This window comes from Narcine bancroftii, chromosome 1 (genome assembly GCF_036971445.1).
Source record: "Narcine bancroftii isolate sNarBan1 chromosome 1, sNarBan1.hap1, whole genome shotgun sequence".
Lineage (NCBI taxonomy): Eukaryota > Metazoa > Chordata > Chondrichthyes > Torpediniformes > Narcinidae > Narcine > Narcine bancroftii.
This window is the reverse complement of record NC_091469.1, coordinates 76769364-76797094: the sequence shown is the minus strand read 5'-3', so window position 1 is coordinate 76797094 and position 27731 is coordinate 76769364. Positions and strand designations below refer to the sequence as shown.

Genomic DNA, 27731 nt, shown 5'->3' with positions numbered 1-27731 from the left:
AAAAACCCCGTGCAGTTGGTCCATGAACATCCTCCACCTTACTTCTCTGCTTTTCCTAATTTACTTTCCCCAGTTCCTGTCTTTGTAATTAGCCCTTCCCCAATTAAATACTTTATAATTTTGTCTACGATCCTTGTTCATAGCTATACTGAAGCTCAGAGTGTGGTCACTATCACCAAAGTACTTCCCCATCGAGAAATCCCTCATCTGATCAGGTTCATTATCCAACTTGTCCACATATAGTGTAAGGAATCCATCTTGGACACACCTGTTAAATTCTGCCCCTTTTATCCCTATGGCAGTAATGAGGCGCCAGACATTTGGGAAGTTGAAGTTTCCACTAACAATAAGCTTCTTATTTCTGCTCCTTTCCAAAGTTTGCCTACTTACCTCGTCCTCAGTGTCCTGAGGGCTCTTTGGGGGCCTATAGACTGCTCCCAATACAGTGAGCTGACTGTATTTCTGACTTCCACCAACACTGGCTCAGTAGACAATTCCTCCACAATGTCCTCTCTTTCTGGAGTTGTTATACTATCCCTGATTGCTAATCCTACTCCTTTCCCCCCCCCCCAATATTTTACCTTCAATGCTATCCCTTTTAAAACATCTCTAACCTAGTAACTGCATGAGCCAATCCTGTCCTTGCATCAGCCAAGTCTCTGTTATGATCAGATCATAATTCAACAAACCTGATTTATGCTCTAAATTAATTTTCCTTATTCCTAATGCTTCTTGCATTGAAATAAACACATATCAAACCCTCCGACTACCTTTATGCTCCCTCCAACTGCCTGTCCTTCCTCACAAGCTTACTACACATTGCATCAACCTTTCCACCATCTGCTCTATTCTCTGCCCTTTCAGGTTCCCATCCCCTTGCCAAACTAGTTTAAACTTTCATGGTTAAATATTCATGGTTGAGAGCAACTAACATTTGGGCTACACTGCCACCCAATAACCATCTCAAGAGTGTCTTAAATTGCATCATCTTGGTATTCAGCAGCATTTCTATTGCAAAATCACATCCTGGTGTCAGCATTACTGGCAACGTAATTGAATCACTCCCATAACTACAATAGTTTCAAGGGCAGGTGGAAAGTGAATGACCATCTGATTCTGAAGGCAAATCAGGAGTGGTGGATTAAACTATTCTTACCTATCAGATGCACTGGAATAACCTACTGAGCTTTCCCAATAGCTTCCTGAAAGGATCAAGTATTAGATATGCAGGAATGTGGCCAGCTCCAAATTTATCTCCATGTTGCCATCATCCTGACTGAAAAATATCACTAATCACTGAGTTGAAAATCCTTGAACAACTGTCCAAAATACAGCAAAAGGAAACCTTTAGTTGAATTATACCAGTTCAGAAAGACAATTTACCAAAAACCAGAAAACGTGTTCAGTTTAAAATAAAAACATTGAAAGGTAGGAAATGCTGGTTTTTGCTGAGATTGCTCCTGCACAAACAAATTTGGGGTAAAAGCCCATTTTGTATTGCTTAAAATCAAACTAAATGTCAAATTGGGAGTTGAAGAAGGCATACTAAAACCTCTACTTTATATAAAAAAAATATATAAAGATTTGGGAAGTTGTCAAATCCTCAATTGAATTTAAGGTGTACTGTGTAAAGTGTACAAGTATATCAATAGCCCCTTCAAACTTGCAAGTGGTCCCAGGAATTAAGGGCCAATTGGCCCAAAAAGGGTCTTGTGTGGAATGAAAATCGTCTCGACGTTGGCGTGAGATGACGTCATCCCGCCTCGACCCCTAGTGCAATCCTCAGCGTCTGCAAACGCCAACATTGCAATCAGGCAAGTGTAGAATGGGCAATTGCATTCTAGGATAGAAATCACCCAAGTTTTTGTGTGAGTGCAGGAAAGTGAAGGAAAAAAAGATTAAAATGAAGGTATAAACTTTATCGTGGGTAAGTCACAGCAGGAGAGAGGGAAGAAATAAATAGTAATAGCGGACAGTATTTAAACATCATAGGAAAGTTGGTAGCACTATAGCACATAATTTATAAAGTCCATGGGAAAAAGTGATGGCGGACCTGACTTCCCAGAATACCATGTGGCAGAGAAACCCCTCCATGAGTGCTCCGTACATGCAGCCATGCACAAGCCTTTTTCTGCCGCACGACATTCTGGGTGGGCAGGTCTGCCATCGCTTTTTTTCATGGACTTTATAAATTGTGCATGATAGTGTTACCAACTTTCCCACACTGTATAAATTGCACTGTTTAAAATTCTCCACTGTTGCTATTTATTGCCAGCACTTTCCCACGGTCCCTTATAAAAGTTTATTTTGGTCGGCACAACAAACACAGAGGCTGAAGGACCCATGTATTAAGCTTAATTATGTTATAATTAAGCTTAAAATAGAGAGAGTGCAGAGAAGGTTCACGAGAATGTTGACAGGATTTCAGGGTCTGAGTTACAGGGAAAGGTTGTGCAGACTGGGGCTTTTTTCTCTGGAGCGTAGAAGATTGAGAGGGGACTTGATAGAGGTGTTTAAGATTTTAAAAGGGACAGACAGAGTAAATGTGGATAGGCTTTTTCAATTAAGAAAGGGGGAGATTCAAACTAGAGGACATGGTTTAAGATTGAAGGGGGGAAATTATAAGGGGAACATGAGGGGAAATTTCTTTACGCAGAGGGTGGTGGGGATGTGGAATGAGCTTCCGGCAGACATGGTCGAGGCGGGATCATTGGTTACATTTAAGGAAAGACTGGATCGTTACATGGATAGGAGGGGACTAGAGGGGTATGGACCGGGTGCTGGTCAGTGGGACTAGGAGGGGGGGATTTGCTACGGCATGGACTAGTAGGGCCGAACTGGCCTGTTCTGTGCTGTAAGTGGTTATATGGTTATATATGATTAATTTTGTTCAAATATAAGATTATGCATAATGCATTGATCAAGATTTAGGGTAGATCCACCATCATTCGATGCATTATGATGTCACCGGTAGAAGGTAGAACAGTCCTAACCCCGAGGTTAGCTCCTTGCAAGTGTGATCACATGCAGTATCCCAATTAAGAGTGGTGAAGTGTGAACAGCAAAAATGCCATGCCTATCTTGGGACACTGAATGGCTGATTTAGGTGGGAAGCAAGTGTAAAAGGGGTATTTTTTGTTAAATCTTGGTCTACTCTCTCATTCAATATATTCTCTATTAAATGTCACTTTGAAATGTCATTCTTGATCAATAATGCATTGCCTTTTGCTAAATTTCATGCAGTTCCTCGTGGCCACACAGCAGCTGACAAAATTCCACTAACTAAATTAGGTCGCCGAATGTATACGATTACACATGAGGAATCCATTGTTGAACGATACATTGTATGTCAGATTGATGCAGTGCAAGGAAGCAAGAGAATAACAATTCGCTCCCCTGTCCAGGTAAATCATTCATTGCAGCCCCTGCACTTAAAGAATAAAATTATCACTAACAGATGACATTTTTTTTTAATTTTCCTGCTTCAAGCAACTACAGTAGGTATTTTCTAGATACTGTGATCTCAAAAAGGAAATGCACTGAACAAATTCAGAGTTATGATCTCCAGATAAACAATTATTTATTTTTTAAAAGTCAAAGCGATGAGGAACAATGTTATTGTAGACCATCAACAAAACGACAACAACCCATCTAGTTTGATTCAAATTCTTGCGAACAACTTTTTTTAGATAATCTCAGAGATTTCCAATGGTTTAATTCTTCACACAAGAGTTAGTTCATATTCTGGACTCTGCTTGTTTATAATAGAATTTAATGGATTTGTAGAATTAATATTTTGTTGCATCAAACAAATATATGCTAGATGGCAATCCCCATTCAACATATGACATCCTTTTAATTTAAGTTATTCCATCAGAGACCATGTCGGAAACTCTGCACAGTCCTGAATTCCTGCATGATCTCATTTCATAATACTGAGGTGCATGTGAGCATTCAGCAGGTACTCTAATGCAGCAGGTACTCAAATGCAGCAGTTTCAATTAGAAAAGCCAATTTATTAAAGCAATATCTTGTTTTATCTTTCTGTATATCAACTCTCAAAAAGTGACTGCAAAATATGGAAGTTCTGTATTGATTTTATAATGTCCTCAATGGAATGCAATCTTAATTGAAATTAACTTTGTGAATTGCAGATAAAAAATCACTTTTCATTGCCTTTCAATATCTTTGAAGATGTAGAATCTGATTTGAAGATGCTTGGTACAATTCAGCCAAATGAAGATTTTAATGTTCCTCTGCTTTCTTACAGGTATTTGAATTAAATAATATTGTCCAATTTTAATTTTGCATGGAAAAAATTACTTTGTATTATTATAGTTTAGGAAATCACGTGATATAATTTTATCTAGACATCCTTGCTCCTTTAAACAATACCTTTTGTCCACCAGATTATTTTCCATCTTAACTTTAAAATGACTTGCATTGACTAATATTGCAAGGATCCCAATCTTTTGGAATATAAGTAACATTCTGTGTAGGATTTTGCTATTTTGTCTGCTGAAGTGGAAATCTTCACAAATATCCATGTGTGCACTGCCTGTCATGAACTTGCCTTTAAGCCTCTCAACATTCTCCTCACACAGTTTGCAATGCCATCCAGATTTGTATGTTGCAGCAAACTGACAAATATGACATTCATTTCATTCATCTAAATTAGAAATGTATATTTTTGAGTAGCTGAAGCCCAACCATTGAAGTAACCCACTTGTCATCATTTGCCTCTCCAAGAAAGACCTATTTATTCCTACTGTCTGTTTTGGATCTCCACTAAATTTCAGTTCATTAAGATTTATTACCTCATTCCCATGTTGTTTAATTTTTGATTCTCTCATCGTTTGTGAGACTTTTTAAATTGCTTTTTAAAATCCAACTTCATGACACCCACTAAGTCACCTTTATTTACTCTCCTTGTTAAATTCTGTAAAATGTGTTGACTTTGTTTAGCCTGTTGATAATTTTGTATGCCCTATAATATAGTCTATGAGTGTTAGTAAAAATTCAGAAATGTTGGAGGAACTCAGCAGGCCTTGCAGCATCCTTAGCAGGTAAAAATATATTATTGACATTTTGGACCTGAGCACTTCCTCAAGGTACGAGTAAAATGGGAGAGAAAGAAGTACAGACCAAAGCAGACAAAATGTGTTCATTGAATATGATAAGAGGGCATGAAAGAGGAAAGGTGAGAATTGATTTGGGGATTTAGCTCTGAGAAAGGAACGAGGGAGTAAAGGGGTCATAGGGAAAGATTGAAGGGGGGGAAATAATGAAAACTGGAGAAGTCGATGTTAATGCCATCCTGTTGAAGAGTGCCCAGGTGGAATGCCATCCAATTTCTAGTGTCAGTAGGGCATGCATGAGACCATGGACTGACATATCAGCAAGGGAATATGACAGGGAATTGAAATGGGTGGCCACTGGAAGATCCACATATTGTGCGGAATAGAGCCGAGATGCTCTACAAAGTGATCTCCCAGTCTGCACCCAGTATTTCCAATGTAGAGGAGACCACAACAGGAGCAATGGATACATTTGTTACAAGCCCAGAGGACCCCTAAAACCCAGCAGCAATAAATATTCACCAAGACAAATGGTTTCTTAAACAAAAGTTGCTTTTAATTATCTTTAAACATGAAAACAGAATCACACTTTAACTTATTACTATTGACTTAACTAACCTAACTTAACCCCTTTCTAATTCTAACTGAACGTGTATGTAATATTTGTGTAAGTTCAGAAAAGTTCTTCGGTTCACAGTCCAATCTCACTTCTCATTCTTCCAAGTTCGCTGGTTGCAGGTAATTCTTATACAGTATACAGAATTTAACATTTATAAAGTTCACCAGGCTTTGGTGCTTGAAAGGTAAATGGTTACCGCTCAGGAAGGTTCTTGTCGGTTTTCAGATAGATTTCTTGTACACTGACACCCATAACTGATTCCTTTTTTAAATCAGCCACTTCAGTGTCTTGCAGAAGAAACTTGCCCCCTCAGTATTCTCTACATGATGACCTCTTTCTTTCAGGTCACCACAGAGTGCCTTTTTGTTTTTCTTATTCCAAGTGAAATATTAGACAGCCAATCCTCTCCACTTGCATGAACCACAATGGCTGAACTAAGCACTTACTAAACCCATCTTCCAAATGGGGTTTCCACAAGTTTGCCAGCTTGTCCTATTCCAGTTCCAGTTCCTGTTTCTGACTGTAGAACTGATCTCTGTGTGACGCTGAGAGAAAGCCTGTTTTACTCTCTCTGCTTGCAAAACCACATGACCCTCCTAGAACAGCAAGTTCCACTCCAGATAGAATGCAGCTCCAACAAGCTTTTTCATCTGTCCAAATCTTTTGCAAAGGCTCTGGGGCCCCGACATGTCTAGCATTAGCAGAGCTCCAGTATTTTAAATAAGATCCGTTTTAAAGTATTTGTATGTGACCTACACTAACAAGCCTTTCCCCAATTTATCTCCCAAAAACATATCTATATTCTGACCCCTGCTGATTCAGAAGTGAAGTGATGCCCCAATGGTGGTGAAGGAGGAGGTATGGGTGCAAGTGGAGCACCTCCTGTAGTCACAGGGTTAAGTTTGAAGGGGGCGATTGATGGGGGGGAGGAGTAAACGAGGGAGTCGAGGAGGGAGTGGTTCCCTGCGGAAAGTGGAGTAGAGTGGAATATGAGTCCAGAGATTAGATCATGTAGTAGGTGCTGGAGGCTAGTGGGGATGTAGGTCAGGACAAGGGGAATTCTGCCCTTGTTGCACATGGGGGCGGAGGGAACCAGAACACCTCGGCTCTGCCCACCACAATAATGTGAATCTTCCAGTAACTTCCCTTTTCAATTCCCTGCCCCATTCCCTTTCTGACATTTCTGTCCATGGCCTCTTGCACTGCCAGACTAGGATCACCCATAAATTGGAGGAAGAACACCCCCATAATCCATCTGGGCACCCACCAACCAAATAACATTAACTTTGATCTCAGCTTTCTATTAGCCACCCACCATTCCTCTCCCCCCCACCCCATCTTTCCCCTATTTTCCTCTAGCTCTCTCTCTCTCTCGTTCTCTTCTCTTTTCCCTGTCTTCTTTCACAGAGCCAACTCCACCTCCCCAATAAATTATCATCATTCCTCTCTCTTGTCCTTTTTTCATATTTAATTAACACCATTTATCTGTTGATTTTACTCCTCCTTTTCCCATTCTTGCCTTTTCCCCAGCCTTTTTAATAAAGAGACCTTTTTTTTTACTCATAACTTGAGCAAGGGTTCAAGCCAGATCAATAATATATCTTTACCTCCTATGGATACTCCAAGACCTGCTGCGTTCCTCCAGCATTTCTGTGTTTTTACTACAATCACACCAACTAATGTTAGGTTCACTGGTCTTAGTTCGTGTTTTTTTATTTTTTCCAAATTTCTCTTTGGTTGACAATGGAGCCAACCAATGGTATAATCTACTCCTCTTTCTTTCCTGATGCTAATTGATTTGCTCTGCATTTGCACCACTTCAGGCTTTCATGCAAGAAATGTTTCAAGTAAGGTATTCCTTTGAGCCTGGGTTAACCAATCTTTGGTTTTGGAAGCTGTAAATTTACTATGCTTTATTATACTTAACATCACCTGACCATGCCTGACAGGTTAATGCATGTAAAAACACACAAATGCTGGAGGAACTCAGCCGGTCTTGCAGTGTCCATATGATGTAAAGATATACAGTAAACCAACATTTCCTATGGACGTTGCGAGACCTGATGAATTCCTCCAGCAGTTCTGTATTTTTGCTGTAATCACAACGTTCACAGACTTTTGTGTTTTACTCTAGCTTAATGCATGTGCATCGTTTATGCATTTTCCTGCACTTCCAATGTATTTGAGTGGTTTAAAAGCCCTTTGGTTGCACTGTGGGTATGGTGAGCACCATGGTTGCTGTGGTTTGACATTTTTAAAATAATTGTGCTTGCACTGTCTTCCATGGTCCTGAGGATTCTAGAGCATTTTAAACCATTATATATATTTTATATGTATAGTCACTTATATAAAATGTGGCAACATAGTTATCCCTTGAGGGATAGTTTAGCTCTTCTTTAAGATAGTGCCATGAGATCTTTTACTTGCGACTTGGATCAATATTAGATCTTCAGCATTGCAATACTCGCTCAAAACTCCATTGTTATGTTGCTCATTGGTTATGCTGGTGAATTGAACTACCATTTGATTAAAATTGTCTTTGGTTGCCTTGCATAGCATCTATGTTTTTGGTTTGGTGTTCTTTTTTCTCTTTCTGTTGTTAAGTTTCTTAAAAGATTGTGTTCTAAAACATATGCTAGTACCTTACCTTCAGTTTTGAGGTAGTTTAAATTAGTTTGAGTACATTAAGAAATTGTCTGATAAAGCCTAAATATTCACATATTTCATTTTAAAATATTGTTTCTATTAATGTTTGTTTTTAGATCTGATCTTCGTTTACAGTTAATTAGGAAAGACGAGAAACCATACGCTCCATGTGAGGCAATTACTTTTGGTTATGTAAATATAAACAGTAAAGCTGTGTTTTATCGGAAATGCCATTTTCCTGGGGGCAGTGACCAGGACTCATTGATGATCAATATAGTTGCTGTGCATGACACACTGACATCTGACGATCCTGAGGAAAATCAGAATGCTTATGTGCTCCATTTGTGGCCTACAGCAATTCTTCAAAACCTTTTGCCATGTACAGTTGATGTTTGCCTAACAGAGGTAAGTTATTGGTATGTTTTGTGTTAATACCTTGATAGTAGTCTTTTTTTTTGTTTTTCTGCACTTCTGTAAAGATCCTCCCATCACAGAAACTGGGTGTGATTCCACTTTATTGCAAAGTAATTTTTAAGAGATTCATAGATTTGTGGTTAGGTGCGCATTTTGGGTGTTCTTCTCATTTATGTTCACACTTCCCTTTATATACTGGTCTTTGTATTTAGTTATTGTTCTCAAGGTGTCAGACAAGTTGTTTTTGATGTGCAAGGCTCTCAATTTAATTATTTAATAAAGCTCATCATTTTTTATTATCTCTGTTTAATCAATTCTGTGGAAAAATTCATTACTTCATTTTGAAGTTAATTTTATTTAAAAGTTATTTCATCACTATCACTTCTGGCTTTAATTTTAATTATTGAGCTAGCTTTAATTCTTTATTACACTCTGAAATTGGAGCTCAGTGTTTTTCCAATGTTTTAAGAAAATTGAATTCTGTGCTCAGTATATACAATATGTATCTCATAGGTGTTACATCTAAGAGCCATATGAAAAGGTATCCTTAACTAATTTGCTCAAATACAATAAAAGGGGATTGGTAGATGCCAGATAGGTGTATTTTCCAATGGCTTGAGACTTGTTCTTACAATGCCTAACTAATATATCTGCATCAAGAATAAAGAGTTTAACAGACAAAAATTCTATACTGTACTTGCACTGAACAAATTTCACTTGCATGAATATATAAACCTTAAAGTTTTTGCTTTATTTTCAGTTACGTCCTTTTAAAACATTTAACCATTGCTGAATCTGCAGGTTCCTCGCCCTCCATGGAGTTGCCCAAAAGACAGATAGTAATATTGTGGATAATTACACCCCCACCCCCCCAACCAAGTGTGCAGATAAAGACTCTGACTGGGGTGACTCTTATTAAGCAGGGATAAGGAGAAACTTTAAGAGAGCCAACCAACAGCAAGTGGCATCACCAGCTTGATGTGCTAGATGACGCCATTACTGTTTCTCACAACTTTATTCAAACAGCTGCTATGAGCAAAGCTCGACCAAGGCCCTCCTCTGGCTAAATATTTGCTCCCATCTTCACCAGAGGTTCATTTATTATTTCAGAGGACATTTCCTTTTACAATTTTAAACTTGCTTATTTTTACCTGTTATTTTATTCTTATTTATTTTATTTTTGTTTATTTATTTCCCTTGATTTTTTGCCAGTTGCTTGAATTCCAGATACCAGAGGTTTTACTGTATTCAACATTCTTCAAATAAACATTGTTTGGATCCTATTCATTATTGGTTTGCAGTGTCGCATTCCAACCATCTTGTTATAGTCACTTTTCTTTCTTTTTAAAATATTTTTATTGAGTTTAATAATCCATATACAAGTTATTAATACAGAAAAGCAATATGATATCATATACAAGCATATAATTTAAAAATGCACAATACAGCAAATTTTAAATTTCATCCCTAGTTGTTAAATGTGATCATTTGTTATCTTTCTTTGGCTTGGCTTCACGGACGAAGATTTATGGAGGGGGTAAAAAGTCCACGTCAGCTGCAGGCTCGTTTGTGGCTGACAAGTCCGATGCGGGACAGGCAGACACGGTTGCAGCGGTTGCAGGGGAAAATTGGTGGGTTGGGGTTGGGTGTTGGGTTTTTCCTCCTTTGCCTTTTGTCAGTGAGGTAGGCTCTGCGGTCTTCTTCAAAGGAGGTTGCTGCCCGCCAAACTGTGAGGCGCCAAGATGCACGGTTTGAGGCGTTATCAGCCCACTGGCGGTGGTCAATGTGGCAGGCACCAAGAGATTTCTTTAGGTAGTCCTTGTACCTTTTCTTTGGTGCACCTCTGTCACGGTGGCCAGTGGAGAGCTCGCCACATAACACGATCTTGGGAAGGCGATGGTCCTCCATTCTGGAGACGTGACCCATCCAGCGCAGCTGGATCTTCAGCAGCGTGGACTCGATGCTGTCGACCTCTGCCATCTCGAGTACTTCGACGTTAGGGATGAAAGCGCTCCAATGGATGTTGAGGATGGAGCGGAGACAACGCTGGTGGAAGCGTTCTAGGAGCCGTAGGTGATGCCGGTAGAGGACCCATGATTCGGAGCCGAACAGGAGTGTGGGTATGACAACGGCTCTGTATACGCTCATTTGTTATAATGATTGTGTATAGAACAGTTAAATAATACTATAGCAATCCTTATCATACATTAATATAACATTGTAATTGCACTAGGGACACAGTGAGTGAAAGAACTGAGTTGAAAGTGAATTGAACCAACTGACTTTAATAGAACTCTCACACGTTTAAATCCCTTGGAACCCATGATGCTTGCGACTCCCAGGACCTTTATAACATCAGCTGCTAGGGTGGCGTTTGCAAGGATGTCCTTGGCCTGCTTGAAAGCTGCTGCTGACTCCATGTCCCAGGTGATTTCCTTGGCTTTGATGGACATCAGGGCGAACAGTGGTTGCATAATTCGGGCCGCTGACATTAGGAATTAGTGGTAAAAGTTGATCATGCCCATGAACTCCTGTAGGCCCTTGCCTGTACTGGGCCTGGCAAACTGGTGTATGGCCTTGACTTTCCCTGGCAAGGGAACTGCTCCATGGTGGTCGATGCAGTACCCAAGGAAATCAATGACTGGCAGCTGGAACTGGCACTTCGCGGAGTTGATGGCCAGCATATTCACTCAGGCAGTGGCAGAGTTGAAGCAGGTGCTTCAAATGCACTTGGTGTGAGCGGCTGGCAATCAGAATATCGTCTAAGTAGATGAAGACAAAATCCAAGCAACATCCCACTGAGTCCATGAGTAATATCTGTGTCGCATTCTTAAGTCTGAAAGGCATCCACAGAAATTTAAATGAGCCGCCCAGGGTCTTGGGGACATTGCTGGGATAAACATGAATCTGGTGAAAGCTGCGGACCAGGTTAACCTTAGAGAAGATGCGTGCCCCATGCGAATTGACCATTAAGTCCTAAATGTGAAGCACTGGGTTGATGTTGGCCATGATGGTGTTGTTGAGCCTTCTGTAGTCACTGCATGGCCTCCATCCTCCAGCCGACTTGAGCACCATGTTCAGCAGATAAGCCTGAAGGCTGTTTGAGTGCTGGATGATCCCCATCTCCCCCATTTTCCTGAACTCCTCCTTGGCGAGGTGAAGTTTGTTGGGTGGGAGCCTGAATGCCTGGGCATGTAACGGTGGTCCTTGAGTGGGAATGTGGTGCTGTACACCATACTTAGGAACATCTGTGGAGATTTGCGGCGTAATAATTGTCGGGAACTCTGCTTGTACTCTGGAAAATTCGTTGTAAGGTGTGGGGCCAGTAACTTGGCTTCACTGAGCCAGAAGGTCTGGAAGGTCTTGGCATTCACTAAGTGCCATTCTCTTGAGGTCCACTAGGAGGCAGTGTGCCCGGATGAAATCTGCACCGAATGAAGGCTGGAACACTGCTGCCAGTATAAACAACCAGGTGAAATGGCTGGAACTGAACTATAGTGGGATGGTTCATGTGCTGTATGTGTGAATACTGATGTTGTTGGCAGCAGTGAGCACTGGTTCTGACTTCCCGGCGTAGGTGTTGTGGGGGGAAAAACACTAACCTTCCCTCCTGTGTCTATGAGGAACTTTCACCTGGAGTGTTGGTCCCATAAGTAAAGGAGGCTATCACAGTGGCCAGCCACCATAGCCATTAGTGATGGCTGGCCCTGACGTTTCCCAGAAAAGAACAGGCTGGGCAGCAACTGTGGGCTCCTGAACCCCACTTTTGGTGGTAAAAACACCAACAGTCTAAACTGAGGTCACTCCCTGCTGCCAGTGTCACCAGTTTAGTTGGTGGTGTGGGGAAGGCCATACCTTCGGGTATGACACATCAACTTGATCGATGGAGGCCCCGCCATGCTGCTTGGTGTGCCACAGGATATCTGCGTGGGCTGCTACTCTGTGTGGGTCACTGAAATTGTCATCAGCAATTAGGAGACTGATATCTTTTGGCATCTGCTCGAGAAAAACTTGTTCAAGCTGTAAACATGGCTTATGGTTGTCTGCTAGGGCCAGCATCTCGTTCTTTAAAGCTGATGGCGCGCGGTCATCTAGGCTGTCCATGTGGAGCAACCACGCAGCACACTTATGGCGGGAGAGGCCAAAGTATGGATCAGGAGCACCTTGATTGTTTCATACCTCTCCATAAACAGACACTTTACCCTAAGGGCAGGGGAGGTTTGAACAAGAGGGCATGAGTTAAGGGTAAAGGGGCAGAACTTTAGGAGAAATATTAGAGGATGCTTTTTCACTCAGCAAGTGAAATGAGATAGTTGCGGCAGGGTCCCTCTGTCAGTTAAGAGAAGGTTAGATGTGTACATGGAGGTCGGGGGTTTGAGGGTTATGGGCGGAGAGTGGGAGGGTTGAGCTAGTGGAGTTGTTCTAGTGAACCGGTGCGGACTCGAAGGGCCAACATGGCCTGTTTCTGCGCTGTAAATGGTTATATGGTTAACATGTATGAAACAATCGATGAAGGAAATCGATGATGCAGCCTGCTGTTTCCTGGTTGAGTGAACCGAACACATAATAGTACTTTGTGGCGTTTGAAATAATTTGCCTGACCTGGAATTGGGCATCAGCCTGTTCAAGCCAGACCTGCGGCTGTGAGGTCCAGAAAGTCGGAAGGTTCAGTGAAACTGCATTCTGCTTGCTTGGATTGGCCATTGTTAGGTCCAAATGCAGTTTGGACCGTCAGGGTCACCAGCCGCTCTAGGCACACACTGAGTGAAAGAACCACACAGAGTTTAAAGTGAGTTGAACCAACTGACTTTAATAGAACTCTCATGCACACTTTAATCCCTTGGACCCAATAATACTTGTAACTCCTGGGACCATTATGATATAAGCCGCTAGGCTTTGGGCTTGCCCTGCACCCAGAGCTCTCACAGTCAGATCTGCCGCGGACTTGACCGTGACTCTATTAGCCAGTTTGCCTGTTGTATGGGGGAGCTGCCACAATATCTAAAAAGTAAAGAGATATAATCAAGGATAAACATAATTAAATACCATAAATCCACTTAATCAAAAAGAAAAAAAATCTAATACTAATCTACCCCCTCCCTCTAATTAAGGTTACAAGAAAAATACAAAGATGGGTCAAGATGTGACCTCCAGAAGAGAGACGGATCAGCACTGGAGCAGCCATATCACCTCAAACTGCCAGTTACGGTAGTATCCTATAAATAGGCCCCAAACCTTTTCAAACTGAAACTTTTAAATCTTTAATATTATATCTGATTTTCTCTGAACTTAAATATGTCATTACATCCTGTAACCACTGTGCATGAGTCAGGGAGAGTTCATCTTTCCATTTCATTAAAACTCCTCATCTGGCTCTCAATGTGCTGAAAGCCAAAACTTTCTCTTGAGGCGCCGATAAAAGTTGATCTGGTTCGTGCGAAAAACCAAACAAGGCAATTAAAGGGCATGGATCTAATTTAATCTTAAAAATCATTGATAAAGAATGAAAAATATTCTGCCAATATCCTCCTAATTTAGGATGTTCCCAAAACATATGAATCAGTGATGTTTCAAAAATTTTATACTTTTCACAAAATGGATCAACATCTGCAAAGAAACAGAATAATTTGAGTTTAGACATTTGTATTCTGTGAACCACCTTAAATTGTAATGAACAGTGCCTTGCACAAAACGAAGATTCGTTGATCAAATGAAGAGTGGAACACCAATGCTCATCTGAAAAAGTTATATTAAGATCACGCTCCCAATAATTTTTATTCTTAGCCATTGGGGCTAGTCTTAAATCCAATAAATCAATATAAATATGTGATATCAATCCACTGTGAACAAATTGCAGATGAAAAAGTGTATCAAGAATATTTGAGTCTGAGATTCAAATTAGACTGAACAAAATTCTTAACTTGCAAATATCTAAACAAAAATCTATTAGAGAGTTTAAATTTAACTGACAATTGTTCAAAAAAAAATAGATCTTTAAAATTTTTAATATCAAATCTATACCATTCCTTAGAGCTTTCATCTAATACTGAATGCAGGAATAAATTGTTATCTGTAATAGAACTAGCCAGAGAAAAGTTATTATAACCAAAACATTTCCTAAATTGAGCCCATATTCTCAATCTAATTCTCATTATCAGATTATGTGTCAATTTAAAAAATGAAAAGGATAAAGTGGAACCTAAAATTGCCACCAACATCGATTATTTCTTAGAAAAGTTCAGTTCCATTTCTGTGCAAGAAGGTGACTTACTCATTTATCAAATTTTAATAATAAAAGCAAACTGCGTATATTGATTGCCCGTAGTAAAATCATAAATTTGAAAGTGACATTCCCCCATTCGTAATAGTTTTCGGAAGATGGGCTTTACTCATACGTGGTTGTTTTCCCTGCCATATATATGAAGAAATAACCAAATCAAATGAATTAAAAAAGGATTTAGGAATAAAAATTGGTAAGGCATGAAAAAGATACAAATGTTTAGGTAGAATGTTCATTTTAATCAAATTAATATGTCCAATCAAATATGTCCCAATAATAATATTTTAATCTGATTAAGTAATACTACAAAATATTCTTTCATAGGTTTCTTACAACTTTTTGTGATGGTGATTCCTAAATATTGAAATTTGCCTAATTATTTTAAATGGAAATTTAAAATACATAGAAAGAGATCCTTTTAAAGATAAAAATTCACTCGTAAATTTATTTTGAATCCCGAAAATTGTCCAAGCATAGTTAATATATTTGATATAGAAACTTCCGGATTTGAAATAAAAGCAATAAATCATGGGCATAAAGAGATACTTTATGTTCAGTTCTGTTTCTGATTAATCCTTTTAATTCTCTACATTGTCTACATTGTATTATATCAAACAGTAAAGAACTTAATGGACGTTCTTGTCATGTTCCCCTAAATAGCCTAAACATTTTTGACTGTTGTAAATTAGAACAAATTGAAGTCATGGGATGTAAGTATAATGTTTCAAAATATAATATAAATTTCATAGTATGAGCAGACATTCTCTTTTTAAGAGGATGTTGTAATGCCGTGGCAAATATCAGCAATTTGTGTGAAGTTAGTTACGGGCCCAGAGGACCTGAAAACCCAGCAGCAATAGATAATCACCAAGACAAATGGTTACTTCAACAAAAGTTGCTTTTAATTTTCCTTAAACAGGATAAAACTTGGGGGGAGTCACGTGATGGAGTAGTGGCCGGACGGTGAACTCCAGCCCTCTCCAGAAAAGTCGGGAAAAACAAGAGAAAACACAAAGGCACAGAAATAAAAGTTACAGAAAAGTGAGTATAAAGGTGGAAAGAAGATGGCAACAAAAAAAGAAAAGTCGAAAGCAACGGTAAGAAGAGAGGAAGAGAAGACAAAGGAGGAAAAAGGTGAAGGCCTTACCTGTCCGAAGAGGCCCGCTGCGGAGAGAGAAACCCGCTCCCTCAGGTCGGTAAATAATGGACTACAAAAATGGCTCGCAGAGCCGAGTAAAAATGCGCAACCGCGCATGCGCGAAACTTCGCGCATGCGCGATGCGAATGAAAAAAAACACACCGACGGGAGGGGGGACCAGCTGGGGAGTCGATCTCCACAGCCGGCAACGACAGCTGCAGAACACCTGCAGCAAGAAGAGACCACAGAAGACAATAGAAACAAGAAAGAAGAGGAGGAAAGGGCAACAAAGAAACAACAGATGGCCAACCCAGAGGAAGAAGAAGAGGAAGAGTATGGTGAAATAGAAGAAGAAAAGAAAGGCAAGGTAAAGGATATACTTGCTCTTATTAAAGGATACATGGAGTCATTTAAAGAATGGCAAACACAGGAATTTAAGGATTTAAGAAAAAGAATAAACAACACAGAAGAGAAAATAAATAAAATGGAGATGACCTTAACAGAAATGGGAAAGAAAATGGACAAGATGGAAGAGCGGGCAGTAGCAGCAGAAATGGAGGTAGAAGACTTAAAAAAGAAATTGGAGAAATCTAATAAAAAAACTAAAGAGACACAAGAACTACTAGCTCAAAAAATAGATACAATGGAAAACCATAACAGAAGAAATAACATAAAGATAGTGGGCCTTAAGGAAGATGAAGAAGGCAAGAATATGAGGGAGTTTATAAAAGAGTGGATCCCTAAGACCCTAGGATGTCCAGAACTACAGCAAGAATTGGAAATAGAAAGGGCACATAGAGTATTGGCCTCTAAACCACAACCACAACAAAAACCAAGATCTATTGTAGTAAAATTCCTAAGATATACTACAAGAGAAAAGGTACTGGAGAAGACAATGGAAAAAGTAAGAGAGGGCAACAAACCACTGGAGTATAAAGGGCAAAAAATCTTCATTTATCCAGATATAAGTTTTGAACTCCTAAAGAAGAGAAAAGAGTTCAATACAGCAAAGGCGATTTTATGGAAGAAAGGGTATAAATTTATACTAAAGCATCCAGCGGTATTGAAAATATTTATTCCAGGACAACAAAACAGACTATTCTCGGATCCAGAAGAAGCACGAAAATTTGCAGAACAATTACAAAAATAGACTGAGGGAGGAAGACGGGTAATGAGAGTTAAAATGATCACGATTGATATGTATGTGGGTAAAGACAAAAATAGACTGAGGGATGAAGACGGGTAATGAGAGTAAAAATGATCACGATTGATATGTATGCGGGTAAAGAGGTATAAGAGTGAAAAGAGACAATGAGCATACATGAATGTATCTGTACTTAGAGGAAAATATAGATAGTATAGACAAGAATTAATAAGGGAAGGTAATGGAATAGAGAGAATAAGGAGGGAATTAAAAGAGTGACCTTTGTGACATATGAAAAGTGAAATCTTTTCTGGGGGAGGCGGGGTGGGGGGAAATAGCGGTCACTGCAAAATCAGTTGACGCTTGCGAGTGGATTCGCAAATCCAAATGGAGAGGGGAGATGTGGTTGTCCGACAAGGGTTAAAGGACAACTCAGGAGGTGAAGGGGAGATTGGGGATAAATAAGATAGAAATAGGAGAATAAGGAAAATGTTGGATGTTGTAGGAATGTTGTCTTATAAAGAGTTGAAAATAAGAAAACAGAAATGGAAAAGGAGGAAAGGTAATGATGGAAAAACGGAAAGAGAAGATAAACAAAATATAAAAGGGCTACGCTGAACTATATGACTTTAAATATTAATGGAATACATAACCAAATTAAAAGGAAGAAACTACCAAATTTAAATGAATAAATGTATTCCATTAGAAAAAATAACATATTGGTTAAGAAATAATATTGAAATATTCGAACAAGTATAGGAGCCTTACATTAAATACAATAGCGAAAACCTACCGGGGACAAACATTACCTAAGTTGATGGAAGGAGAAGGAAAGAAAAGAATGGACTCAGTAGAATTTCTGGTGTAATTTTGTTGAATGACAACATTGTCTGACTGGCTTAATGCAACCTAGATTGTATACCTAAAATGGATGAGAGGGGGGGTGGGGGGGTGGTTTGGGAGGAAAGGGGGGGGGGGAGAAAAACTCACTGTATATGTGTGAAAAAGAAATAGTGTATATCATGGCTAATGTGATTTATGGTGTGAAAAATAAAAAAATTTAAAAAAAAAAAACAGGATAAAACTTTAACTTATTACTTTTAACTTAACCCCCTTCTAATTCTAAGCACACGTGATATATATAATGTGTATAAGTTCAGAAACGTTCTTTGCTTCACAATCCAACCTCACTTCTCACTCCTACAAGTTCACTGGTATCATGCAATTCTTATACTGTGCACAGAATTGATCATTTATGAATTTTCACCAAGCTCTGGTGCTTAAAGGTAAATGGTTACTGTTCAGGAAGGTTCTTGTTGGTTTCAGAGAGAGATTTGTTGCTCGTTGGACACACACAAACCGATTTACTTCCATCAGTCACTTCAGGTGTCTTGCCAAAGAAACTTGCCCATCAGGGTTTTCCAAATGATAACCTCTTCTTCTACGTCACCACCAAGTTCCTCTTGTTTTCCTTATTTCAGGTTAAACACTCTAGCTAGTCATTTCCTCTTGTATGGACCACAAGGATTTTCAACAGGCTGAACTCAGAATTCACAACCCCTCTTCAAAATGCGGTTTAAACCAACTGCCAGTTTCCAAAAGCCACTGCAGAACTCGAACTGAATTCTCTCTCTATCTCTCATTCTCTCTTCGAGAAAACCGGTTTTGTCTTTGTTCTATCTCTGCAAAACCCCATGACCTTCTTAGAATTGCAGCACCAAACCGAAACTTCTGAGCAGGTTCAACTATTGTTTTCAAAACAATAATCAATTTACACCTGCTTTTGAAGTTCTTTAATCAAAGCACTCATTAATTCATTGTCTTTGCAAAGGCTCTCAATGCCTGCATGACTCACTTAAAGCAAAGCTGCATTTTAAATAAGATCTGTTTTGTGAAGTTTGTTTGTGACCTGCACTCTAAACCCCCACAATTTATCTCTTTTAAAAACCTATCTATATATAATATAAAATATAATATATCTGTCACACTTCCAGTATGTTAAATATCTTGGAGAAATTGCCTTTCAGGTTGAGGGATTTGTGGACAAACAAGGGTTTATGATCTTGAAGTAAGAAATAATCAGGCTCCTACTTTTGAGGATTTGGTATAATTCCTTGAATGGCATGTGGGGATTGCTACTCAACTAGAGTTTGAAAAGAAGCTGCATAATGAGAAAATAGTTTTTGTAAAGGAAAATGGGATATGTTTTGGTTGTCTATGGAAAGGACACATCAGCAAAAACTGCGAGAAATGACTCAATTATGACATATGCAGTGTAAAACATCCCAAAATGCTACACATCCTTCAAAACAGAAGGATATGAAAAGGGAACAAAGGAAACAGGAAAACAATGCTATAGCCTCGGTTCAAACCAGTGGTCTTACTAGGGCCAGCAAAGATAACTACAAGCTTTCAATAGTACCAGTTCAAATCAGAGCCAAGGAAGGGAATGTAATAATGTATATTTATGCATTTTTAGACCCAGGTAGCACTGCACCATTTTGCACAGAAAAGCTAATGAAAATGCTTAATCTACAGGCAAGAAAGTCAAAGATTCTACTAAGAACCATATGTCAAGAGAAACCAACATTGTTTCTGGCCTAGCGATTACTGGTATGAATAGCATTTATTATTGGGATCTTCCAGACATTTTCACTCAAGAAACTGTCTGTGCACAAAGAATACATCCCACATCAAAATGACATTGATCAGTGGAGGCATCTGAGAAATATTCTTCTCGAAATTAACTCTGAACTAGAGTTGATAATTGGCTCAAATGTATCAAAGACTTTGGAACCATTAAAGGTAATACAGAGTGATGGAAACAGACCTTACACTGTCGAAACCAGGCTTGGTTGGACGTTTATTAGATCTTTAAAAGGGAAAAAAAAATAATGATCAGGATCAATCGGCTACAAGTGTCAACAGAATATCAGTTATTAAACTTGATGATCTGTGGGAACAGCAATTCAAGACTGACTTTCCTGAATGTCTCAGGGACGAGCAAGAATCTTCAAAGGAAGACCATGGATTTTGACTCAAAATCTACCAAGCTAGTCGATGGCCATTATTGCATTGAATTACCTTTAAAGGAAAGGAAAATGTATGCTTGACAATAGAAATGTTGCAGAGTAATGTATATTAAATCTAATGAAAAGATACAAGAACGGTTCTTCTTTTATATCAGACTATATTCAATTTCATGTCTGACATTATATTTAAAGGTTATGCAGAGAAAGTACCAGTTAATGTATTGAAATACAACGATGGCAAAAAATGGTATTTACCACATTATGGAGTTTTGCATCCTCAAGAGAACATACTTTGAGTGGTGTTTGACTGTGGAGTGATATTTTGTGGAATTTTACTAAATTCTCGGCTCTTACAGGGACCAGACATGACTAATACATTGACGGGGGTCTTAACTAAATTTTGTAAAGAAGCTATTGCAATTGCTGCAAATATTAATGCCAGGTTTCACTAGGTAAAAGTGCCAAGAGAAGACCGTGACTTGTTATGGTTCCTATGGTGGCCTGATGGAGATTATAGTCAGAACATGGTGGAATACAGAATGACAGTGCACTTATTTGGAACAACTATCCCTCCAAGTTGCACAAACTTTGCTCTTAGGAAATGTGCTGAGGACAACATGGAACAGTTTAGCCATCAAGCTGTGTCACTGTAAATGTGTGGAAAAGAAAAAGTGTATATCATGGCTATTGTGATTTATGGTGTGAAAAATAAAAAATTAAAAAAAAAAAAGCTGTGAATACAATCATGAACAATTTCCATGTGCATGATTGTCTCGCTTCAGAAGAAGATGCAATAGCTCTTTATCATGGAAATGTGAGCTACTTGTTTCAAGAGAGATTTTCTACTTACCAAATGGATAAGTAACAGTCGTTACATGTTAGCTGCCATACCTGAAACTGAGAAAGCAGAAGTGAAGAATTTGGACTTGGACCACGACATCCTTCCTGTGGAAATAATGTTGTGTTCAATCTGACGTCTTCAAGTTCAAAATCACCTTGAAGGACTGATCTCTCACAAGAAGGGGAATTCTTTCTACAGTCACTTTCGTATATGATCCCTTAGGAATACTGGCACCGGTAGTCGATTGCCAAGAAGATCCTGCAAAATCTATGCAGGAAAAGAATTGGTTGGGCTGATAAGATACCGGATTCCATTGTACAGGAATGGATGTGTTCAATTCAAGATTTTTACAAGCTGGAAGACTTCAAACTGGCTAATTTTGGAACAGTCGCATCAGCTCAACTGCATCATTTCGCTGATGCATGTGAGGACAGCTACGGAACTGTTCATTGCCTGTTACTACATAATATCCATGGACTAGCACATTGTGCATTTGTAATGGGAAAAGCAAGAGTAGTGCCATTAAAACCAGTTAAAATCCCTTGAATTGAATTAACTGCTGCTATTATGGCGAGTGGAATAGATACGATGTGGAGAAAGGAGCTGCAAATGAAATTTTAAAATTTCATATTTTGGACCGATAGCGCCTTGGTCCTCAAGTATATCAACAATAAGACCACAAGGTTCTAAACCTTTGTAGCCAACAAAATTAATGCAATTGGTGAAGTTTCACATGCACTACAATGGAGGTATGTTAATACGGTTGACAACCCAGCAGACATAGCTTCCCGAGGTTTGAAAATTAAATCTTTTTTGAAAAGGGAAGTTTGGTTGTCTGGACCACAGTTTTTTCTCAACCTCAGAATCCTAACAAATTAGAAAAAATCTCACCAAAGGACTCAGAAATCAAGACCGCAACAGTAAATACTGCTCAAATTATGTCTGAAGAGATGGATTTAGTGACTTGTGTAATCCTTAACTTTTCATCCTGGACTCGTTTGAAAAGGGCAGTAGCATGGATGTTTAGACTTCAAAGACTTCTTATGTATCGTAGCAGAAAGAAGAAACAAACAAGCGGTGTTCTTGCTCAGCTTCATTCACATAGCATCTATCAGAGAGATTTGTCACAAAAGGAGACAAGTGATCTTGAGACTCAGGAAAACACAGTTGAAGAGCTAGCTAATGCTGAAATTGAAATAATCTGCTTTTGCCAAAGAGAAGAGTTTACTGATGAGATCTCAAATTTGAAAAGGGGAACAAATATTAAAAGGATCAGTTTTATTCGTAATCTTAATCCCATTCTGAATGATGGGGTATTAAGAGTTGGTGGACAACTTAGTAACTCAGCAATGCCTGAAGAGATGAAACATCCTAATATACTAGCTAAAAAATTTCATACTTCTGATCTAATTCTTTGACATATTCATGAGGAGTTAGATCATGGTGGATGCAATCATATGTTATCCAAACTACACCAAAAATATTGGATACCAGGTGCTACTATGTTAACCAGGAAAATTGTATCAAAATGCGTTATTTGTTGACATAGGAATGCCTGTCCTGGTCAACAACAAATGGCAGATTTGCCTTTTTGATAGAGTTTCTTTTGATGAACCTCCATTCACATTTGTTGGAGTAGATTATTTTGGACCTTTTGAAGTAAAACATGGAAGAAGTATTGTAAAACACATGTTTAACTATTAGAGCAATTCATATCAAAATAGGATCATCACTTGACACAAGCTTATTTATCAATGCTCTTTGACATTTTATTGCCAGACATGGTCTGGTAAAGGAACTACAATCAGATAATGGTACCAATTTTGTGGGGGCTCAACACAACTGAAGAAGGCGATTGACAACTGGAATCAAGCTCAGATTCATAATGCACTATGGCATAAGGGAATCAACTGGATTTTTAATCCCCTTGCTGCGACACACCATGGAGGTGTATGAGAAAGATTAATTAGATCGGTTAGCAAGGTTCTCAATTCCATCCTAACTGTACAGATGTGGGTTTCTAATGATCCACATGATCTTGAAGCACTTACCCCTAATCATCTCCTCCTGAAAGGCATGCCATCTTTGCCGCCGAGGGAGTCTCAGAAAGAAGACGTATGTGCTCGTCGCAGGTGGAAGCAAGTGCAATTTATGTTGGATTTATTCTGGAAAAGATGGATTACAGACATCTTCCCCAGCTGTTGTTAACAAGAAAAGGCTTGTATGTCAGATTTGGATCCTGACCAAGAATGGCTTTCTGAACCGTCTGATTAACAAGCTCTGCTTTCTGCTGAAGGTGGAAAAGCCTGGTTGACTTTTATCTTATTACTTTGGATTTTACCACTATACTGCTATTTTATTGGATGATGTTATTTAACATTTTAATTTTCTTTGTTTGCATTTATTATTTGAGGTATAATAATTAGGGGCTGGGATGTAAGAACCAGAATCTACACCTGGTATTGTAAGGGTTAAAATGTGTCTTTGAACTTCCTATCAGTGTGCATGTGTGCAAGGAGTGTGGTTATAGAATTAGTTTTAGTTTGGTTTTTTATCATTGAAGAGGGGTAAATTGCTAATTTTTTGTAGACCATCTTCAATTGGTTATCTACAGAATATTGCTATAGTTTGAAGATTATTTGCTAATGTCTTCGGTTGTTAGAAATGTGTGTATACAAAATAAAGTCTTCAGAAAACACAACAGAATCTTAGAATGATTGAAACGCATCACACTTAGCTCTCTTAAGCGACAACAAGAAAATAGGAAAGTAGTCGCTACAATCTGTCAATGAATTATTGTTCATACATCACTTCTCACCTTATTGGTTATATAGGATCTCAGATGTTATCATTTTTGGCTTGGAATTCTTTTTTGAATAGTTTAAAATTTTGGTCTGGGATTTTTACTTTCTGAAGAATTGTAAAACCAAAAATTGCTTCAAAAATAAAAAATGGGGAAGTAGGTTGAAAAATTCATGGAAACTTAAGTTTAAAAATAAATGATATTCAAACTTTTGTATGATCATGCAAGACAAATAGTTCAATCAAATATGAATCCAAATTAATATTTCTCATTGGAAAACAAAAACAATTTTCAAACTTTTTATATTTTTGAAAAATAGACTGTTAGTTATACTCACAGTCATAAAGTGGGGAAAGAGCCCTAAGGCCCGACATTCCCATGCCAACTGAACTATCTCGTCGAAACTCATCTCACCTGTCTGAGTTTGGCCCATATCCCTCTTAACCTAGCCTAACTATTATATATCCTTTTTTTTTAAATGTTGCAATAGTGCCTGCCTCAACCACTCTGGCACCCCATTCCACACACATAAGTTCTGTGTAAATAAAAATTGATATAAAAAAAAAATATATATATATATATATATATATATAATATCTCTCTCTCTCTCTCTCTCTCTCTCTCTCTCTATGTATGTGTGTGTGTGTGTGTATTTTGTTGTATAAGTCAGCCCCCTTTTTCCAGCCTCATTTTAAGGGTTTTATGGTATATCCAGTGTACAAGTCAACCCCAATTTTCTGGTTGCCTGAGGAGCCCCGTTGCCGCCGTGTATAAATTGGCCCCCAAAGCTTGCGATTCCCGGGATGGGTGTTGACTGGTGTATACCATAGATCACCATCGATTGCGCAGATTGATCTGCTTGGCATTAACTGGAGGTGATTGCTATCATGGAGGGTCCATCGACACAACGCAGCACGCAGCGAAAGTATGAAGTGAGCTTTAAGTTGAAAGTGATAGAAATGGCCTGGAAAGCCAACAACTGCTGCTACAAGAAAATTTGTCATGCATGAGAAGTTGGTAAGAGATTGGAGGAAGAAAGAAGAGTCTTTAAGAAAAGTACCAAATAGGCAATGTTCTTTGAGAAAAGGAATCACTTATTGACCAGAGTTGGAAAATCACGTTGCAGAATGGTTACATGAACAGAAACAATATGGCTACATAGTCACCCGAAATAAAATAAGATTTCCACTGCAGTGGGCCAAGTCGCACCCAGACCTCAGTGATGATTTTAAGGCTACAGCAGGCTGATAGAATTGTTTCAGGAACAGGAAAAATCTGGTATAACCCCAAAAAACAAAAATTGTACAGAAACTACCAGAAGTTCTTGATCATAAAGTTGTAAGTTTTCATCAGTTTATTATACAGAACCTGCAGAAACAACCAGTTTGCATTGGCAAATATCGAAAACATGGATGAAATCTCCATGAATTTTGGCATGATAGGCAATAGAACAGTGGAATGGAAAAGGTGTTAAAGCTATGTAAACCAGAAGTACAGAGCACAAAAGGACCAGGTTCACCATGGTGTTATCGAGGGTAACAATATTAATATTGTTATAAATATTTATGATTTAGAGTAGGTCACACCTATATACACATTTTAAAACAGATCTTATTTTCAAGACTGAAGAAATATTGAAGATCTCTTGGAGAATGTAAGCACCTTTCACAAGTAGGTGTTAATTGAACTGACATCATAAAATGAATGACCATTGTTTGGAACTGGAGACACGATGGCTTGTGGAAGCTCTTTTCAAGAGTTTTGCCAGAGTGCACAAAAAGGTTACTCCTGGATTGCTTAGCTAAGAAAACAACTTGAGAAGAAGAAAGAACTCCTGTTGTTTGCTGGAGAAGGTGGGGGTTTTGTAAGACATGAGTCACATGCTCTCTTTGGAGTTTCAGTTGGAAAAGAGAGAGAGAGTTGAGTTAACAGCTCAGTCAGTCAGTCAGTGTGGGTACATTGACAAGTAACTGAAAAGTGCAATCCAGGAAAAAACTGTTTGAAACTGATGAAAGCAAGTTCCAGAACAGTAGATGGCCGGAAGTGCTAACTATCTAGTGTTTCTCTTGAAATAGAGGAAGGAATGGAGCTCTGTGGTAGCTTGAAAAAAGAGGATACCATCTGGAAGACCCTGATGGGGCAAGTTTCATCAGCGAGACCCTGAGGTGACTAGTGGTGGTACCTCAGTTGTGGAAATCCTGGAGCAACAAATATCTCTATCTGCAAACCCTACAAGAACCTTCCTGAGCGGTAAACATTTACCTTTCAAGCACCAAGCCTGGTGAACTTTATACATGTTAAATTCTGTGCACAGTATGGTGATTGCCTGCAACCAGAGAACTTGGAAGAAGGAGAAGTGAGATTGAACTGTGATCCAAAGAACTTTTCTTAAATCCACATACACACATTACATACATGTGCGCTTAGAATTAGAAGGGGGTAATTTAGGTTTGTATATAATTAAGTATAAGTATAGAGTTAAGTTAAAGTTTGATTCTATTTTCATGTTTGAAGTTGATTAAAAATAAAAGCCACTTGTCTTGGTGAATGTCTATTGCTGCTGGAGTTTGGGGTCCTTTGGGCTCATAACACGAGCATTACCGACGTGGTAATCTTCAAACACAAAATGAAACCACAAATGAAATTCCCTGCAGATATTTTTGTACATTTTCATGAAAAAAGAATGGATGGATGAAAATGTGTAAAACTATCGATAGACCATATGTGGAACAGGTGGCCAGGCAGATTACGTAAAGAAAAGAGATTGCAGGTCTGGAGGTCTGGGATATGTTTCGTAGCCATTTAACTGAGAAGACTAACAGTATATTAGCACTATATAATACTTATATGGCAATTATCCCAGGTGGTTTAATATCTATATTTCAACCTCTTGATGTCTGCCTGAACAAGCCATTCAAAGACCATGTGCACGAAGAATGGAATACATTGATGTCGAGTGTAGAAAAGTCATTTACAAAAGGTGGGGTAATGAGTGCTGCATCATTTGATATGCTATGTATCTTCATGCTCAAGGCATGGGACAAAGTTAAAGTACAGATTATGATTTTAAAAAATCATTTAAAAAGTGCAGTACTCTTGTCCAATTGATGCCACGGAAGATGATTTATTGTGGGACACTGAAACTACCTAATCAGATACAGACTGGGAACCATTTGATGACTGGTTAAACAGTGAGAGTATGGATTTGCTTGCTGCCACTTTTGCTTCAGACAATGATAGAGAGAGTGATTTTGAAGTATTCAGACAATGATAGCAATTTTGAAGGGTGCTAATTGTGTTGTTTTCAATAAAAATCTATCACAGTCAGGATGTGTTTTTTTGTTTTTTCGAGGGTCAACTTATATGCCAAATCAGTTTTTCAAGGGTCAACTTGCATGCTGGGTCAGAGTGGATTGGATTTTAAGCTGAATTTAAGGTCCCAAAAGTATATCTGGTGCACAAGTTGACCCCCAATTTTTTGAGAGATTATTTGGGTTTCACAACTTGATTTATACACCAAAATATATGGTTTATATGTATGTGTGTGTGTGTGTGTGTGTGTGTGTGTGTGTGTGTGTGTATATGTATATATGTGTATGTGCGTATGTATATATATATATGTGTGTGTGTGTATGTATATATATGTGTGTGTGTATATATGTGTGTGTGTATGTATATATGTGTGTGTGTATGTATATGTGTATGTATGTGTATGTATATATATATATCTGTGTGT

General features: G+C 38.7%; 1 protein-coding gene across 5 annotated transcripts in view; it reads left to right on the top strand.

The window, feature by feature from the left end:
• vps13a (vacuolar protein sorting 13 homolog A) overlaps positions 1-27731 on the top strand; it is a 397184-nt gene that overhangs the window by 251535 nt on the left and 117918 nt on the right. For all 5 annotated transcript variants that reach the window (XM_069930496.1, XM_069930495.1, XM_069930501.1 and 2 more), the window contains 3 exons: positions 3244-3404; positions 4155-4270; positions 8460-8748. In XM_069930496.1, the coding sequence (XP_069786597.1) occupies positions 3244-3404; positions 4155-4270; positions 8460-8748 (566 nt within the window). The remainder of the gene's footprint in view (positions 1-3243; positions 3405-4154; positions 4271-8459; positions 8749-27731) is intronic.